This window comes from Pipistrellus kuhlii, unplaced genomic scaffold (genome assembly GCF_014108245.1).
Source record: "Pipistrellus kuhlii isolate mPipKuh1 unplaced genomic scaffold, mPipKuh1.p scaffold_m20_p_8, whole genome shotgun sequence".
Taxonomy (NCBI): Eukaryota; Metazoa; Chordata; class Mammalia; order Chiroptera; family Vespertilionidae; genus Pipistrellus; species Pipistrellus kuhlii.
This window is the reverse complement of record NW_023425584.1, coordinates 67005981-67024624: the sequence shown is the minus strand read 5'-3', so window position 1 is coordinate 67024624 and position 18644 is coordinate 67005981. Positions and strand designations below refer to the sequence as shown.

General features: G+C 41.7%; 1 protein-coding gene and 1 long non-coding RNA gene across 7 annotated transcripts in view; both read left to right on the top strand.

Annotated features, from left to right (window-relative positions):
- MSRA (methionine sulfoxide reductase A) overlaps positions 1-18644 on the top strand; it is a 334526-nt gene that overhangs the window by 122187 nt on the left and 193695 nt on the right. For 5 of the 6 annotated variants that reach the window (XM_036423765.2, XM_036423764.2, XM_045577003.1 and 2 more), the window contains one exon: positions 17017-17085. The exons of the other annotated variant lie outside the window; for it this stretch is intronic. In XM_036423765.2, coding sequence (XP_036279658.1) covers positions 17017-17085 — 69 coding nt within the window. The remainder of the gene's footprint in view (positions 1-17016; positions 17086-18644) is intronic. 6 annotated transcript variants of the gene reach the window in all.
- LOC123651807 lies at positions 1161-13140 on the top strand. Its single transcript, XR_006740744.1, has 3 exons — positions 1161-1241; positions 7291-7300; positions 13128-13140. It is a non-coding gene; the product is annotated as an uncharacterized LOC123651807 (long non-coding RNA).

Genomic DNA, 18644 nt, shown 5'->3' with positions numbered 1-18644 from the left:
GTGATGCTGGAATTTTTGCACTTGTATAATCTGTTGTTAGCATAAAATGAAAGATGAGGAGGCCTGTTATGATCAGAGTATATCTATACAAGGAGAGTCACAGGTCAGGGTTTCTAAGAGCTTCAGCCACCCAGAAGACCATTCTGTATAAGCGGTGTTTCTCTGTGTTAAAAGATACTTTGCACCTGACTGGGTCACAAATGTGCAGAAATCCTTCTGTAGTGACGCATGTGTTGGAGACTTCTGTGTCAGTGCAAACCCTCACCAGCAACAGAGGAATGAATGTGGAGAGGAGCCCTGGAAAGAAGCTATGAATATGGCCTCATTTGTGAGCAGGTCCAGCTTCTACTTATCTTCGGTGCCTCCAACCAGCAGGGAGGTTGGGGAAGACTTGCAGTACAACTCAGAGCTTCCCCAGCACCAGGCCACTCTCAGCACTGAGGAGCTACACTGTGGCAGTGAGATTTCAAAGGATTTCTTGATGGAAAAAAATCATCACCAGTGAGGTGAATGTGAAAAACGCTGCCAGCCACAACCTGAAAGTTGTTCAATGTTAGGGTGTGTGTTCTGGAGATCCGATTTATGAGTATAACAAATGTAGGAAAGTATTTAGAGGAAACTTTAATGTCATTAGACATAAGAGAGTCCATACTGGAGAAAAGCGGTGTATGAGTGTAATGAATGTGGGAAATTCTTCAGAGAAGGACCTGCACTCATTAAACACCAGAGAGTTCACACTGGAGAGAAGCCATATCAGTGCAGACATTGTGGAAAGTCCTTCAGTTATAAGTCTGCCCTAGAAAAACACAACAGAGTTCACACAGGAGAAAAGTCATTTGAGTGCAGAGAATATGGGATATCCTTTTGTCGAAGGGATCACCACTTCAGAGTTCACAGTAGAGAGAAACCATATGAGCATAGAGAATGTGGGATGTCCTTTTGTCTAAGGCACATGTGTCAAACACAAGGCCCGCGGGCCAAATCCGTCCCGCCAGGCCTTGCAATGTGGCCCGCACTGCGCTGTCATCACTGCACTCCGCTGCGTTTCCATCACAATGACAGTTTATGACTGTTCAGTAAGCCATTCGGCCCGTGATTTAGGCTGGATTTTAGATTTTGGCCCCTTCTCTGATTGAGTTCGACACCCCTAGTCTAAGGGCTCAGGTCACTAGACACCTCAGAGTTCACACTGGAGAGAAGCCATATGAGCATAGAGAATGTGGGAAGTCTTTTAGACAAAAGTCTAACTTTAAAAAACATACCAGAGTTCACATTGGAGAGAAGTGTTAAATGAGCAGGGAATGTTTTATTTTATTCAGTTAGAGTAACAATACTGAAGGAGACTCTTTGCAACCTATTTTCCTGAATTTAACCCCCTTTTATTGGAACATACACTCTTCTAGATTCCTCATAAGTTTCCAGTACAAGTGAAGTTTGAAGGAGGTGCATTGCACTTTGTAACATGCTCAGATCTACTACCCCATTGATTTGTGGCTGAAACGATTTCACCTATACAACCTGGCTCACCTTGAGTGCTCAGGGGAAATGTATTCTGTGTTCTCACTTGTGCTTGAGAACATTATGATTACTCCAGCTCTCAACAGGACCTTCATTCCTTTCTCTCTGACGAGGTAATGGTTCTGCCCCAAGGTTCAGCAAGGGTACCCATCCTCAGCTAAGAAGTGCTGCCTCTTTCAGGAACATTGTGCTTCTCACATTATGCTGTGAGGAATTGTTCCAGGTTCTAATTCACCAATCCTCAAACTGCTTTCTGTCCTCTGTTCTAATTTATGATCTTTTAATACAGGTGTTTTTCTTAAAACAACAACAAAACAACAACAACAACAAAAACCTTCTCCATTGCAGTTAAGGCCTTTGGCATGAATTTAAATTTAGCTTCCCTGGGAATTTTGGAAAAACATTTTTTTTCCCAACATTGTTTTTTATAGGCCCTGTGAGGCAGAGATATAACTTCCTCAAACAAAGCAGCAGGAAAAGCAACTAACAATCCTCTGGATAATGCAAATGAATAAAAATTGCCAGAATTATTGCAGGAGTGCTAAAAACCTTACTCTGATATTTTAGACACTATTCCTAGACTTTCGTGGTTCAGGGATGCCTGTTTTAGCACACCCACCATATTAGGGAACAGTGTTTGTGGAGAAAATAAATTACACAGAACAGTCTCTACCTTAAAAATGGATTATATTCTAGAGGTTAATTTGTCAATCAGTTAGAAAACAGTTTGATGAAAGATAGTTTGACTTCATGGCTTATGCAATCAGTTTTCCTTTGACTTCATGGCTTATGCAATCAGTTTTCCTTTGCTAAACATTACATTATTTTTAAAATTAGAACATGGTAGTGTATTAGTTATCTATTGCTATATAATCAATCACCCCCAAATTTAGAAACTTAGAAGAACAATCATTTTTTATGTCATAGTATTTTTGGGTCAGGTCTCTGGGTGTGGCTTAGCTGGGTCTGCTGGATCAGTGTCTCTTGGGAGCCTGAAACCTGCCATCAAATGAACTTGAGACCAATTCTCCCCCAGCGGAACCTTCATATGATACTGCAGCCCCTTCTAACCATGATTCCAGCTTGTGGGAAAACCTGAGCCAGAATTACCCAGCTTCTCATTTTCATCTAAAATGATACCACAGGATTTAAATTAAACTTGCATTTGAATAGTGGTTATTGTGCAACAAGGGACTCCCTTCTCTCTCTGGGGGGAAACTTGTTTTCCCCAGTGACAAATAAAGTGGGGATCACTTTCTGTAACTGGGTAGTTTGGAAAAGTAAGGTGTTTTGTTTTGTTTTGTTTTGCCTATTTGTAGCTTTCAGCCACCATGACCAGTATGAAAGGGTGTGTTCTTGTTCTTAAAAGGTAGAACTTAGGGTGTATTTTCACATGGAGACAGTATGCCATAAGTGGTGGTTATCTTAGGAAAGAGTTCCATTTGAGACTCACTATAAGTTAAATAAGCCCTTGTGGGCTAGCTCACCACCATTTATAACAGTATGTGCATGAGCAAATGGATTCTATTGTATATCCTAGACATCCATCTTATAAACATGCTTTTGCAATGTGACTCATTTTTAAGTTGGGGACTTGCCTGTATTTCATTAGGTCCTCCCCAGCTACCTTCCCCACAATAGTTTACATTTTGAACTATTAGCCTTTTGGGAAGATAAAATGACAGAAAATAGAGATTACTATAATTCACTCTTAGCGCTAAGAGCCTGGCAGATGCTATCAAGATAAAATCAGATTTTCTGCAGGGTTTGCACCTATATCCATTTATAGTTACATTATACCAGGTCACCATATTCTTTTCCTTTTGTAGAATTCTAGGGTCTTAATCTAGGTATTTCCAAAAAACACTCATATTTAGGACATGAGACACATTTTTGGTCTGCCTTCCACTCCCTTCAGCCCATATCTGAATGGAAGCTGATGGCCTTCCAGCTGAGAGGTTACTGTTCCAGCCCCGGAGTGGGCTCAGTGGAAGACTGCTCACCTGACCTCCCACATGCTTGATATTTTTAGACATGGCTCTTATTTTACTCAGCAATACACCAGCCAGCCAATCACTAGAGAATTTATCCAGGAATCAACCCGTTGCTTGAACATATGTTCAAAGGATGCCACTTCTAATCTCCAGCCCTTCATGAAGTCAGACAACCACAAGCATGTTTTAAGAGCCACCCCTATCTCCACTTAGTTTTGCTTCACTCATTCATGGTACACAGTATAAATACATCATAAAATGCCGTTCTGTCTCATTAATAGAACTGTAATAATTTTGTCCATGATGTGTGTTTTTTAATTTTAAATTCTTTATTGTTTAAGTATTACATAAGTCTCCATTTTCCCCCATTGACCTCTCTTCTTACCATCCCCAAAATCCCCAGCACATGCCCTCAGCTCCCCCCTCACCCCATCTGTGTTCATTGGTTATGCTCATATGCATGCATATAAGTCCTTTGGTTGATCTCTTACACCCTCACCATCTGCCTTCCCTCATAGGTTGGACATTCTGATGCTTCCATGACTCTGGTTCTATTTTTGTTAATCAGTTTATGTTGTTTCATGATGTTTCTTAATATGAATGTGTACTGGGTCATTCAACTTCTCTTACTCAGCCACATGGCCAAGTCTGCTCTCTCAGAACGACCGGTCCTTAGGGGAAATTTCCAATGTAGATGATTTACAGGTATAAGAGCTGTGTGTGTGTGTGTGTGGTGTGTGTGTTTAATTCACTGAGTTATTGAGAATAAGTTGTAGGCTTCCTAGTAAAAAATTGATTTGTGTGTGTGTGTGTGTGTGTGTGTGTGTGTGTGTGTGTGTGTGTGTTTAAGGGAAATAATAAAATGTCTCAGCTGCTTTTAAAATTAGGAAAGATGAACATAATCTCTATTCTAAAATAGATTTAAAAATACCCAAATCTTCTTTTGTGGTTGGAAATTACAAGGGACATAAACAGGAAGGATTAGAGGCAGGAGGGAAAGAGAAATAATTAAAATACATACCAAATTCCAGAGAGGCAAAATACTTGCTGATATACTAGTCTATCTCCCTCCTTCTTTCCCTCCACTTTCCTTCCCTTCCTCTTCCCTCCCTCCCCATCTTTCTCTCTCTTCTTCTGAAATAAAAAAAGTAAACCCAGAAATACCTTTTATTTTTAAGCAATATTTTAATTCCATCTAAAATTTGGAATGGTTGATCCTCTTAAATTCCTTACTCCCTAAAAAGAGGACAGCTACCATATTGCTTGGGAGAATGTACATCAACTGGAGAGGAAATGGAGTGGTATCTCTGCCTTGAGGTCTTTTCAAGCTACCCAGAATTTTAAACCTGGGCTGCAGTTCAGCTGCTGTGAGACACAGGTGGGACTGCCTTTGGCATTTGTCCTGGGCCTGGATAAGTGTGTCAGGCTGATCTGAGCTCAGGCTGCTTGCCTACTCCTGGCTACTCCCGCATCTGACATAGTCTTAGCCTTGGGAACAGGCTCTGGGGTGCAGGGATGATCACATGTTACTGTACATCCCATGGAACAAAGTTCAAAAAGTAAAATCAGAATATTTAAAAGTTAATTGTATAATATTATCTGCCTTATCCTGCTCATTTAATCCCACCCTCCCCTCTCCCCCTCCTGCAATGAACAGTGCACATTGTAGAGAGTTCTCTGTCTGTACCTACAAAGTTACCTCTTTCTTTATAATGGATGCCTATTATTCCACAGCATGGATTATTTTATGCCATAGGTTGGTGCCTTTTTTTCTTTTTCTTCCCCCCCCCAAATAATCCTGAAAGGACTATATTCCCAGATGAGCAAAATGTATTGTAGGAGCTGATCTCTGATGAATGTCAATTGTCAATATTAATATTCCATCTCTTTATCAATATTTTATTCCCCTTAGAATCTTTTATCTCCTCTTTACCCTCAACAATAGATAATCTAATAAATTGAAAGCTTGCTGATTAGAATGAAAGACAAATTGTCATCTATGTTTATATCTATGACAATTTCTCTTTTTTCTTACAGGCCCATAGTCAGCTGTATCTCCTTCATTTCTAATGTAAAAAGAGTATCAAGACAAGTTTCCTGTAAGATTTGTAACAACACATTCCATTTTGATTAGGAGTTTCCATCTGGAAATAAAGTCATAATTCCTTTTCATGAAAGAACAGCAAATAGATATGACCTTATCCTGTAGCAGCCTGCTTTGTAGTGCTGACAGGGGATGTTAGGAGGGTGAGGTGGAGAAGTTGGTGCTGGTCTGGAACAGATTGCAAGGGGAGGTCTGGACCCGTCAGGCTCAGCTGAGCAGAGGGCCCGATCATTTATCACTGTCAGAGGGGGTGGGGGTGGAGGGAGGGGAAGTTACTGGACCATTCCTGCGCATCGCCTGACTGACAGCTGACAGCATCTCATAAGCATCCATTGAGGTGCCCTGTACATCCTGCTGAAAGCTGCTGACAAGTTCACTGGGAAGAAGAAAGAAGACCTTCTGCTGCATGATGTGCTTTGCTAGAGCTTTGCACACCTTTCTGTGCGGTGTATAGAACCATTTGCACAAAGTGGGTTTAGTGGTATTAGAGGCATACAAACTGATAGAATGAGAAAATAACTCTGTGAGTCTCATGCCTTAATTACATTCGAAGACTTGGAATACTGCACAACACTGATTATTTTAATGTGGCCGAACTGACATCAGCAAATGCTGGTGAGAACATAGATAACTTTGCTGCATGCACGTGTAACAGACTAAGCAATGCCAGCCTGGCTCCCCACAGGTCTTTGAAAGGCAGTGTTTTTAAAAGCAACACTAAAAAGTATGATTTCTATGTGATACTTTATAGCTGTGTTTAACATTTCTCTAAAATGTCTAAAATATGGGTTAGGATCAATAGGAAATATGTATGTTAGAATGAAAGGATATTGCTTTTATTTACAACCGCATTTTCAGTACAACTGTTTTCAATACTGTTATTCACAGAGATGTCACATTTATCAGACTGACATGAAGATTTTAATCCTTAAAATAAAACAATTTTATTTTAAAAGGAATTTTTATTCTCAAGATTATCTAATTTTGGTAGTCATTAGGAAGTACATGTGTTAAGAGGGTGGCAGAAAGGTTTCATAGAAGTCAGGTGAAAAATTTCCATCAATTAATATTATATGCTTATCAGACATGCTCTTACATGTGGTAATTAATACCATTGCACTACGAAGGTGAGTATGGAATTCTCCTAAAGCAAAATGAACAATGATGGAATGCTTTTACTGAGCTAATGTCATATGAATCGGGCATTAGTGCTAGTCAGATAACAGTAGGGTAGCAGGTGTGGAAGAGCTGCAGGCAGTCTTGCTAACATGGAGCCTGGGGATGTGTTCCTGATTAGCAGACCCCAAGAGTGGGACAGGGCCATCGCTGCTTGAAGGATGAATAGAGGGCATTATCTTACTATCTTTGTTTATCCAACAGTAAGCCTAGTGACTGGCATGTAACCGGTGTTTTGTAACTATTTTCTGAACTGTGATGTTATTTGGGCAAAATGTGGGTTCCTGTGTCTTGACTTACTGGGATAGATATGTACTATCCCCCCTTCTGAGTCCCTCTGTCAACCTACATTCCACTCCCTCACACCTGTCTACCTAGGACATCATAAGCTCATTAAACCTACCTAAGACTGGAACAAGGTCTGAGATGCCCTCATCAGATGGGATTTCTTAGGCCAGCCATGTGGCTGCTTTGAGTTAGTCTGGAAATCCCTGAAAGCTCCAGCCCTGTCTCCCAGGGGGCAGGGTTTTAAGGAGCAAGCAGTAGAGTTCAAGGAACCCAAACCTGGAAAGAAGGGCCCTGCGCTGAGTCCTTATGTGATCAGGCAGGAAATAATCTCGCATTGGTTATTTTCATTTAAGGGAACTTTTATGCTTTCTCTTGCTCTTTCTATTAAACAAACAAACTAACAAATGAACAGAAATGGGACTCAGGGAGTATTTAGATTTTTACAAGATGAAAATATACCTGTTAGGATCTAGATTTCTTCTTTTTCAAGTTTGCTTTGCATTTTTTTATTTTTTTATTTTTATAGTTAACTCGTTATCAATGACATTTTTGCTTTAAAATTTGGAAGTACACCCAAGTGTAAAGAAGGAATAATAATCACCTATCACTTAGCATGTATAAGTAGCTATTATTACATTTTGACCCTGTTTTTTTCTAGTAATTTTTCTGTTCTTTTGTTCTTTATTTGGTAGGATACTATTTTTTCTTTTTTTTTTGCTTTTCCCCACTCAGCTCTGTATTATTACAATTTCCCAATGCATGAAAAAACCATTTTATGATCATACTTTTAAAATTACAGTACCAAAAAATTACCATGTAATATTCCACCTTAGGACTATGTCACAATCACTTCATTATCCCTCTTTTGTTGGGTCATTTAGGTGGGTTACAGTTTTTCAAGGTTGTAAACAATTATGCTGTAAACATATTTGGGTAGCTCTGCCTTAATACTGATTATTCCCTAAGGTACATACCTATACTTGGCATTATTAGGTCAAGGTCTTAAATGCTCTTGACTTTCCTGATACATATTTGCAGGTTGCTTTCCAACTGGATTGCAGCTGTTCCCATGTCCATGAGTAGTGTTTGAGGAAGCCTGTCTCCCTCATCCATATTCAGCATTGGTTTTGTAAGTTTTGCCATTTTCATGAATTAAAAATAGCACCTCATTGTGTGGTTGAGTATCTATTTACATAGTTATTTGTTATTTATATATTTAAATTTTTTATGAATAATGTGTGTTCCTGTTGTTCTCCACTTTTTCTATGGCAGTGGAATCGCTATCTTTTACAGAGTTGTGGAAGCCTGCCTGGGGAGTATGCAGAACTGAATTCAATGCTGATTTTTAGGGCCGCTGGCTTACCTCCTGCACTCTACTTGTAGGCACCCATGTGGTCACTTTCCTTACTTATCCAGGGCAATCTTGTGATCTCATGGAACTCAGCAACACAGCATGATCATGCTCTACCAGTTTCTCTCAGGAGGAGGAAAGGGTTGTGTATGGGGTGTGTGCATTTGGCGTTGCTGTTGCAGGTTCACAGTCATTCTTGTGGTCTGTGCACAGAGCAGACTTCTGAAAAGACAGCAGGTGCATCGTGAAAAATAAAAAGGCCTTTGCTTTCTTAATGCTTTATTTTTTTAATACTCATCCAAGGCTATGCTTTTATTGTTTTTGAGAGAGAGAAAAAGGAAGGGGAGGGGAAGAGAGAGAGAGAGAGAGAGAGAGAGAGAGAGAGACAGACAGACACATGGATATCAGAGAGAAACATCCATTAGTTGCCTCCCATAAACACTCTGACTGGATTGAACCCCTGGAACCTAGGAATGTGCCCTGACTAAAATTCAATCCCGTAACCTTTTGGTGTATGGGACAACATTACAACCACCTGAGCCACCTGGGCAAGGGCAATGCTTTATTCTTTTAAAATACGTTCTCTTCATTGCCTCACTCTTTTAGCTGGAAATCTTCTCTTAGTGTTCTCTAACAAGTTTGTTGATTTAATGGATCTCCTTATGTGTAGGGTCTGTGAAATTTTTTCTTTCTCCCACAACTCAAAAAAATGTAATTGCCAGTGGATATGAGCCAAAGATCCTACCCATCAGTATTAGCTTATGCCTCTTTTAGGCTGGGGTTTATGTATGACCTTGTTTTGCCCCATCCTGCTATGACTTTATACTGTGAACTTCACACTGTGAAGTTTCAGGTTCTTCCACAGAGGGATGATGGGAGGTGCAGGGGCTGCCTGCAGGAGTATCGCTCCTTTACTGGCCAGAAGATGCATCTTAGTTTTATTCCACCTGGAGCAAAGGGAGCTGAGAGAATGGTGGTGGTGGATGGAATTCACTGGAGAAAGGACAGTGGTCAGAGCATAAAAATGTAATCCTGAAGGATATCTGACTTCTTTTTTTGAGCTGCAATCTTGAACTCTTGCCATCTAATTTTTCCATTTTGTCCATAGTATATCTTTTGTTTTTAGGGCAGCCCCCACTTACATACAGTGAAGGCTGACCTTTTCTTTCTCCTTGAGCTTTGAGAGCAATGCTTGTCTCTGGGTGCCCCCAGCAGTTGGGGACTACTTGTCTTATTCTCACTATAACCTTATTGAGAACTCTGTTAAGCAAGCCTCTGCCAGCCACAAATTCCATCTGCCTCTAGTCATGCACCATGTCCTTCAGTTAGAAAGACTCAGGCTTCCTTCAGTTAGAAGGACACAGGGTGGTTGGAGCACAGATTCAGTTGGCCCTCAGTTGAGTAACGTCCTTCCAGTAACTGGAACACAACCATGTAACTTCCCCCTCTTCCCCTCCTCACATACAGAGCACACCAATGGGGGAAAAACGCACTCTGGGTTGAATTTCACCTTAAAATACAATAGCCTCCAATGGTAGGAACTTTAAGGACAAAAACAATATTGAACCAAGGTCCATCTGGGCAGAGGTGACTAGAAGCATCATTATCTATTCTCTCCCAGTGCACCTGCCCCATATTTATGTGACTGGATGACAGGTGCATCCTCAGGACTCCAGCTCTCACAGTCATCACATCATCCCCACAACAAGGTAGAGGGCACCTTGTCCAGCCAGGACCCAGAATGCTCCATCAGTGTGACTCCAGCACCTCTGCTGGAGACAGGAGAGGAAGCTCAGAAGCTAGGGCCATTGGCCAAATATGAACCCCACTTAGTTCCAATCTAATATGTACCTTGAGACACCAGGAGTAAGTGACCTAGAGAAAGAGCCACTAAGAAACAGTGGTGGGGATTGTGACACCTTACTTTTTGAGGTTTTAGTTGCCATTTTAGTGAAATAAACACACTTTTACTTCAGTCTCAAACTGAACCTAATCACTGATAAGCCTCATAACAGCATGAATGACTGATAGTAACAATGATAAGCATGGGTTGGATTTTTAAGGGTTAATAACATGACTGGGAGGGGCTTGCACTGCTAGCTGACCTGCAGCTGTGAGGCTTTATTAGTCTGATAAGAGGCTATCCCAGTGCAGGGATGATTCTGGTCCAGAAGCTGACCATGACTCCCAGGACAACAGTAGCTGTTCCTAGAATCGCCAATTAGGTAATGTTGCCATGGTCACCCAATCTGGAGGAGATTGGACCTGCAGGAGAATACTGAGGGTCTGAGAGACCACCCTCCAGCCCTCACCTCCTTGCCTTTAACCTGTCCAATCACCCTTCACATGGAAGATAGGAATTTTAGCTAGCTCAGTTTGCATACATAATACAGCTAATCACTGGTTAATTTGTGTCAGAATTTGCATTATTAAAGGTTCATTATTAAACAGTTTTATTGTATTTTCAAGCAAGAAAAGTCATGAAGTTTGAAGTACATTAGTTATACAAATAAAGCAAAAAACAAACAAAAAACAAAACAAAAAAAACCCCACACAAAAACCCAGTGCCAGTATCATCTTCTAAAGCTTTTGAACATGCCCTCTAGATCCCCTTCAAAATCTCTCCAATAGTTGACTTTGGCCCATTCTTGCTCTAATTAACCTTGCTGCTCCTCAAGCACTGGGCTTTCAAGATTAATGAAAATCTATTCCTTGTCCTCATATACCCTTGACTGAGGACACGTCTGGCCATCATCAGAGGTTGTCCTCCTGGAGCATGTGGCCTTGGAAAGTGTCCCCATGGAGCAGGGGCAGGGACATCTGTCCGACCAGCCAGATTGGAGGCATCTACCCTGCTGTGGCCAGGCAGCAGATGTCCCTGTCAGAAAGTCCCTCCTGTCTTCATTTCATGCTCTGCTGGTAATCAATAGTTAGTACCCAATCAAAGAGTGACTTTTTTGTTTAGTCAGTGTGATTGTTTCTCTGGTGAAATACCCAACTAATTATGAAAAAAAGTTTTATAAATGCTCATTACGTTCTCAGGTTAATCCTCCCCACCCCCAAATCTTATTTGACCTATATACTTTGTTTAAAGGATCTCTTCTTTGGCTCCCAAATACTAGCCTTAGCACAGTTTTAATGGGAAAGTGCCCTTAGAAGTTCAGCTTTGGTTTCCAGGAATAGAATTGCAACTGTTCAGTTTTTAAGGACTCACCATTCCCTCATCATAGAATAGAAAGGAACACTCAGATTTCCTCTTATTCTTTGGTCCCTAAAGCTGTCTTATTGTTGAAATGTATCTTGTAGAAATGAGAAGGAAAATGGCTTCTTTATTTGTGTCATCTTTCAGTTTTATTCACTTAGACCAGGAATAACAAAATGATTTAAGCACATGAGAGAGATTCCATGGGGTGCTAAGAGGAGAAAGGATTTTGTGGTCACATTTGGGGTTAGAGAAATCATGCTGTGGTTGATTAGTGATGTCTGTCATGGGCATGGAAGTGGAGGAAAGGTAACTAAGTGCCATGTATTTGTTATCCCTTGCTGGAGTTCTTTTCCCAGCCTTACAAAGGGTTCAGCATTCTGGAGAAAGGGGCTGCGCGTAGACTCAAGGAGTCTAAGGACAAAATATAATTTTGAAATGATTGGGGGTCAGAGGAACTTCAGCTAAGAGGAATTGAAGACTCCACCTTGTCTAAGGACCCAGTGGTATTTATTAAACACAATTTGTCCCAAGACAAGGTGGAAATATACACTTCAAAGGGTAAGGTATCAAAGGGTACAGAAGCATTGCCAGTTTGGGGAATAGCCTACAGCTGTTCAGATGTTTGGCCAACAGGAGGCAACAAAATGCCCTGAGCTGTCTGGCAGCAGAATATCCTATTCAGTTTTGGGGGAAGTGCTGTTTAGCAGTTTCCAACAGGTAAACTACATATGTGGCTCATCCTTGTTGAACTACCCAAGTCCCATCAAACTTTTGATGGAACTCTTGTAATTATTACATGCTGGAATTGGTTCCTGGCAATCCCTGGTTCAGATCTTATAAAAATCAAGTTCACACAAAGATGATAATACTAGTCTAACAGTTAAGTTGTGCTTACTATGTACCAAGCACTGTTCTAAGTACATTATGTGTGTTAACTTATTTAATTCTCAGAGCAACCCATAAGGTTATTATCAATGAGGAAACTTACAGATGAGAGAACTGAGGCACAAAGAGGCCAAGAGACTGAGCTAGGAAGTGGGAGAGCTGAGATTCTAAGCCAGCCTCGTTTCAGAGCCCATATCCTTAGCCACTGAAACTGTACTGACTTCTGTTAGTAAAGGCTGTCTTTGCTTGTCCCCCAGGGGCTATAGTTCAAAAGGAAATGTGAAATCCAGTTTATAGACACTCTTATTTTTGGTTATCAGGCTCTAGAATAAAAGATAAAACAAGGTCTAGGGTAACCTTAGCAGTAAAGAGAAAGTGGCATTTGAACTTTCACCTTCCTCTCCAGTTAACATTTCCAGTCTTTCCACCTCCACCAGCACTCTGCCTTCTCAGCTGAGAGCAGGTGAATGGGAAAGGAAGGACATGGGCATTTAAGGAGCAGAATAAGGGAGTTCCTTTGTCCAAACCACATGGATGGGGATACTTTCTGAGTGGCCATTTTTAATGATCATTTTTGTTTGAGGACCACATCTCTCTATATAAAAGCCTAAGCAACTGAAGGGTAGTTGACCAGTAGTTATGATGTGCACTGAGCACCAGGGGGCAGATGCTCAATGCAGGAGCTACCCCCTGGTGGTCACTGGGCTCCCATAGTAGGAGCACTGCTCAGCGGGAAGCTGGGCTCATGGCTGGCGAGCACAGCTATGGCAACGTGAGCCTCTCCTGCCTCCGTGCAGGGCTACCGAGCTGCAGTGGCAGGTGCAGTGGAGCCAGGATGAGCAGAAGCAGTGCCTGCCCTAGCTCAGGCTCCTCCCCAGCTGCCTGCTGCTTTGTGCATCCCTATGGGGTTTGGGCCTAAACCAGCAGCCTGACATCTCTTGAGGACTCCTGAATTGTGAGAGGGTGCAAGCCAGGCTGAGGGACTTCACCAGGCACAAATCCGTGCACTAGGCCTCTAGTGTTCATATAAAGAGTTACATGTTTTTAGTGAATAAAATGATATATCTTTCATAATGGCTAAAGAGAGTCTTTTTAGAACTGTTTATGTTTTCCTTAGTTGGCTAACAACAATGTATTAAGTACTATGCTATGTCCATATTGTGATAGTATTGTAGATATGGTGAGCCAAAAGAGACACGAGTCCTGCCCCCCCCAATCTAGTCATCCAAATACTGACTGAGTATAAGGTGCAGCTCTGATGAGTGTTGCGGACAAAGGCCATTGATTCCAAGAGAGCAGCATGGCCGAGGTGGGCAGAGCATGTGGGGCCTGTGTTAGAATTTTGACTTAGCCTCAGTGCAGTAAAAGTCACACTGGGAGGAGATTGGGGAGTTTATGTCATATAACCAGAGTTATACTTTCTTTTCAAAGGCAATGTGACTACACTGGGAAGAACAAATTAGAGAGGGTGTGTAGGGACACTTGGAGGAGTCCAGCCCAAGAGGCCCAACAGTTTGGGCTGGAGTGGTTTTGGTGGTAGAGTGAAGAAGTAGAAGGATTCTAAATATGTTTGGAAGGCAGAGTTAGCTAGATTTGATGATAGATTAAATGTGGGTGGTAAGGAAGAGGGAACGGGTAGGAGGATAGTCATCCTATGCCCAGAGGTTGGAATGCTGGAAGAAGGTCAAGTTTGGAGAGTATGGTCAGCTTGTGTTGGAGGGGCTTTTGAGCAGTCTCACAGGGGATGTCAAACAGCTACACTTTTTATTGTGAATTATGTACTGGGTTGTAAATAAGGCCTGATGGACTATCCTGGGAAACCAAGTATTGGAAAAAATTTTTAAATCTATAATTTGTTGATTAAAAAAAAAATCCAAGCAAACATATTTTCATTTAGAAAATAAGAATCTAACAATGACCAAGGAAATTAATAAAGGTAAACATCTTGCATAATTTCCCTAGTTATTTTCATTTTTGTATGTTTCTCTGGCAGTTTTTTCCCCTAAGCATTCACATTTTAATTAGTTGTCATTATAATCTATATCCAGTGTGTAACAGGATTGTTTTCACTTATGATTATCCCAAATGTTTTTCCTCATTCCTATATATCTCTCAAACGCTGTATTTAGAATATGTAGCATAGTATTTCATACTTTTGATAAATCATGGATTATAAATTTCTAAGCAATTTCTCTATTTTGGATATTTAGTTGATTTTAAGATTTAATTATTAAAAGTAGTAATACTTCAATAAATATTGTTATACATATGTGTTTTTTTTCATAGGTGGCATTTTTCTTAGGTTGAATTCTTTTGAGTGGAATTAGTGGGTCAGAGCATATGAATAGGTGTACAGCTCTTGATGCGTAAAGGAAGATGTTTAGAACCATGGACAAGGCTGTGGAATGCTCACCGTAGAACAGAGTTGTGACCTCCACATGGGGTGTTATCACATTCCTTTGGATTCAGTAACCAGTAGTCCTAACCATATGAGTATGTGTGTGATAAAGTCCCATGCCACCTGACCTTTAACCTTGCATTTACTAATTGTGCCAATTACTGCCTAGAGATTACTGTAGGGCTTGCTCTCTTGTTCACCTAGCCTGGCTCTGACTCCCCTTTCAGGTTTTCTCTTCTTAGGATAGTGCCACAAATCTTAGGAACCAGTGGAAGCCCCTAAACTAGTAGTATCCCAAAGGGATCATCTAAACTGGACTGAACTTCAGAAGCCTTCAGGTTCTAAAAGACTGCAGTGGTGTTGCAAAGGATGCTTAGGACCCCCAGGGGTTTGGATGGGGTTCTCAAGACCTTCCATGACCCTGTCTATTACTGTCACTCTGTCTTTCATTACCATTGCTTCTTAGCATATCACCCATAGCATGGCCTAGACTCTGTTCTGGTCCAGGGTGATGCCTTGGTTACATCTACTCCTGCCTCTCACCGAAGCTGCTTCTGCACCCTCTGCCTTTCCAAGTCCTGCCTCTCCTTTCAGACTCTACATAACTTGTGATTCCTTCAGGTCATTGGTTCTGAGTTTCCAACCAACTGTCCCTGTGGTGTGAACTCTTACAGTACCTTTAGTCCTCATCCCAGGACTTAGCACGAAAGTGTAAGCTTTCTGGTAAAATTTGCTTTTGAATTGTTTACCCTCCTGAAGGGCAGGAAAAAATGCCATACTCTCCCCCCAGACCTCTCAGAGTCGAGCTTTAGTGCTGAGTTCTTTGCCAGAGTTCAATAAATCTAATGTGACCCATTACATCAAAATATATGCACTATGTTAGGCAATGTGAAAGCAATCTAGCCATGGTTATGCATTTAAAAAAATATATATTTTATTGATTTTTTACAGAGAGGAAGGGAGAGAGATAGAGAGCCAGAAACGTCAATGAGAGAGAAACATCGACCAGCCCCAACCAACGTACATGCCCTTGACCGGAATCGAACCTGGGACCTTTTGGTCTGCAGACCAACACTCTATCACTGAGCCAAACTGGCTTTGGCTGGTTATGCATTTTTAATAAAATGCCCATATTCAAAAGTTGTTGAGGATATTAAAATACTCATAGATGCACCATATTCAGATATTCCCGATCTGGTTGCTGTTTGGTGTGATGGTAACAAATTAATGCTGGAAAACAATCACATGGTCATTTAAAAAATATATGTTTTTTATTGATTTCAGAGAGGAAGAGAGAAAGAGATATAAACACCAATGATGAGAAAGAATCACTACTCGCTGCCTCCTGCATGCCCCACACTGGGGATCAAACCCCAACCTGGGCACGAGCCCTGATCGACTGGGAATCAAACCGTGACCTCCTGGTTCATAGGTTGTAGCTCAACCACTGAGCCATGCCAGCCAAGTCACATGTTCACTTTTCATTCTTAAATCCTTGATATACACTGAGATGGGAAGGATGATTGGTGGAGGAGACCAGGGTGCATGAAGAGTAGTAGCAAGCACTAGAGTATTTGTTTAGGCTCTAAGAAGGTATCTTTGGCTCCTGGGAACAGTGCTTGAGCCGTAGTGAAATGATATGTTCTTGAAAAGTTGGTCTTAATGTGACCCCGCTGTTTTTATGACTCACTTTACTGATTGGGTCTTCAGTGGAAGCCACCCAGTCCCCCTGGAAACTGGAGCTTCCCTTGTTCTCCAGGGATGGCCTGGCATAGTGGGGACCCTCTGGCTAAGAGGCAGGAGCTCTCAGGCTGGACTGGCATTGCCTCCACCTACTGCACAGTCCTGCCTAAGGCCAGGCCTTAGCACACTCATTTGCAAAGTGACATGTTCGCAAAGCCCATCTCTAGGCTATCCTGTAAAAGATCAAAGCCACAATACTTGAAACTGTCATATAGGGTAAGCTTTGGTGTTATTTCTAAATAAAAATGAGAAGTAGGCTCTTTGACACATTTAATGACATGTGTTAGCATGTGTGTAGAACTTTACACTTAACTTGCATTTCTTTCTTTCTTTCTCTCTTTCTTTTTTTTGTAGCCAAACATCATGTCAATGGCAACAGAACAGTTGAACCTTTCCCAGAGGGAACACAGATGGCTGTATTTGGTAAGATATCAACTCTGAAAGAAAACCCGAATCGTGTGCACAGACTAGTGCCAAATTTCTGAGTTTTAGCAAGTGTCCTCAGGGTTTCAAAATCTGGGCTCTTCCAGATATGTACAAATCATCGGAGCCAACCCCTCCTCCCTCCAAACTACTGAGTTTTTAGTATTACTGGGATCAGAAAAGCTTATTCTATATATTTTAATATGTTTTTCTCCCTCACCTTGCAGACCAAATATCAAACTGTGCATTTGCTACTTCTTAAGTCCACACTGTGAATTAACCTGGTCATTTAGGGCTTGTGTTTTTCTTTGTGGGGAGGGATTTTTTTTCTTCTACATCGATATATAACTTAGTTGAATTCTGGGTGGAATTCAAGTAGTTTTGAATTATTTCACAAAACTCGGTCTAGTTGAATGACCTCTGTCTCCTCCATTATGAATTGAGCATATTCCTTAGGAGGAAACATCTTTCTTCTATCTATACTAATCTATAGTAATAAAAGGGTAATATGCTAATTAGACTGGGAGACCTTCTGGGAGACCTTCCAGGCGTCCTTTTAGACAAAGCCATGGTGGCGGGGCTGAGGCAGAGGCTGTTAGGGATGATTAGGCAAGGATGGGAGGGCAGTTGGGAATGATCAGGCCAGGGTGGGTAGGTAGTTGGGGGCAAGCAGGCCGTGGGGGGAATTGGGGGCGAGCAGACCAGTGGGGGGCAGTGGAGGGAGGGGCATGAAGCAGTTGGGGGCTCAGGCTGGCAAGGGGGGGGCAGTTGGGGGGCGAGAAGGCTGGCAGGGGGAGGAAGTTGGGGGTAAGCAGGCTGGCAGGCAGAGAGGTTAGGGCGATCAGGCAAGCAGGCAGGTGAGCAGTTAGGAGCCAGTGGTCCCGAATTGTGAGAGGGATGTCCAAATTGGACATCGCTTGACAGGTCCCAGATTGGAAAGGGTGCAGGCTGGGCTGAGGGAACTCCACCCCCCTCCTTCCACCCCCTACCATGATGAATTTTATGCTCCGGGCCACTAGTCAATTAAAATGTTTTAAGTTGAAAAAAAAATATGTGATCTCTGAACGTATACAGGGGTGGGCAGAAGAAGATTTACCATTGTAAGTACCCAACAGGTGGACAGGTGGATGAGGGCCAGTGGCATGGCCACCACAGTCTCCAAACCTCTCACCCCAGAGGACTTTTGGGTGTTGTCAAAGATAAAGTCTTTTCACAGAAATCGCATACTGTGAATGATGTGATTGCTGAATGAGAGAAGCATGTTAAAAGACTGAAGACAATAAAGAGCTCTGTGCCAAAGTGCTTGAGTGTAGAAAGTAGAATGCAAGTATGTGACATAACAAAGGCCGGCAATTTGAGCACTTACGAGATTGTACCTAAGTGCACTGTGCATTGCACCATTCTTTTGAGTTAATAAAACTATTATAATAATAATCATAACCTGCATGTCTTTTTCCATAGAAACTACTGTAAACCTACTTTTGTCCACCCTTCTTCAAAGGAGTGCTATTATATGGTGGAGCAGCACTTCTCTGTTAGATTCTAAACCTTTTGGTGGA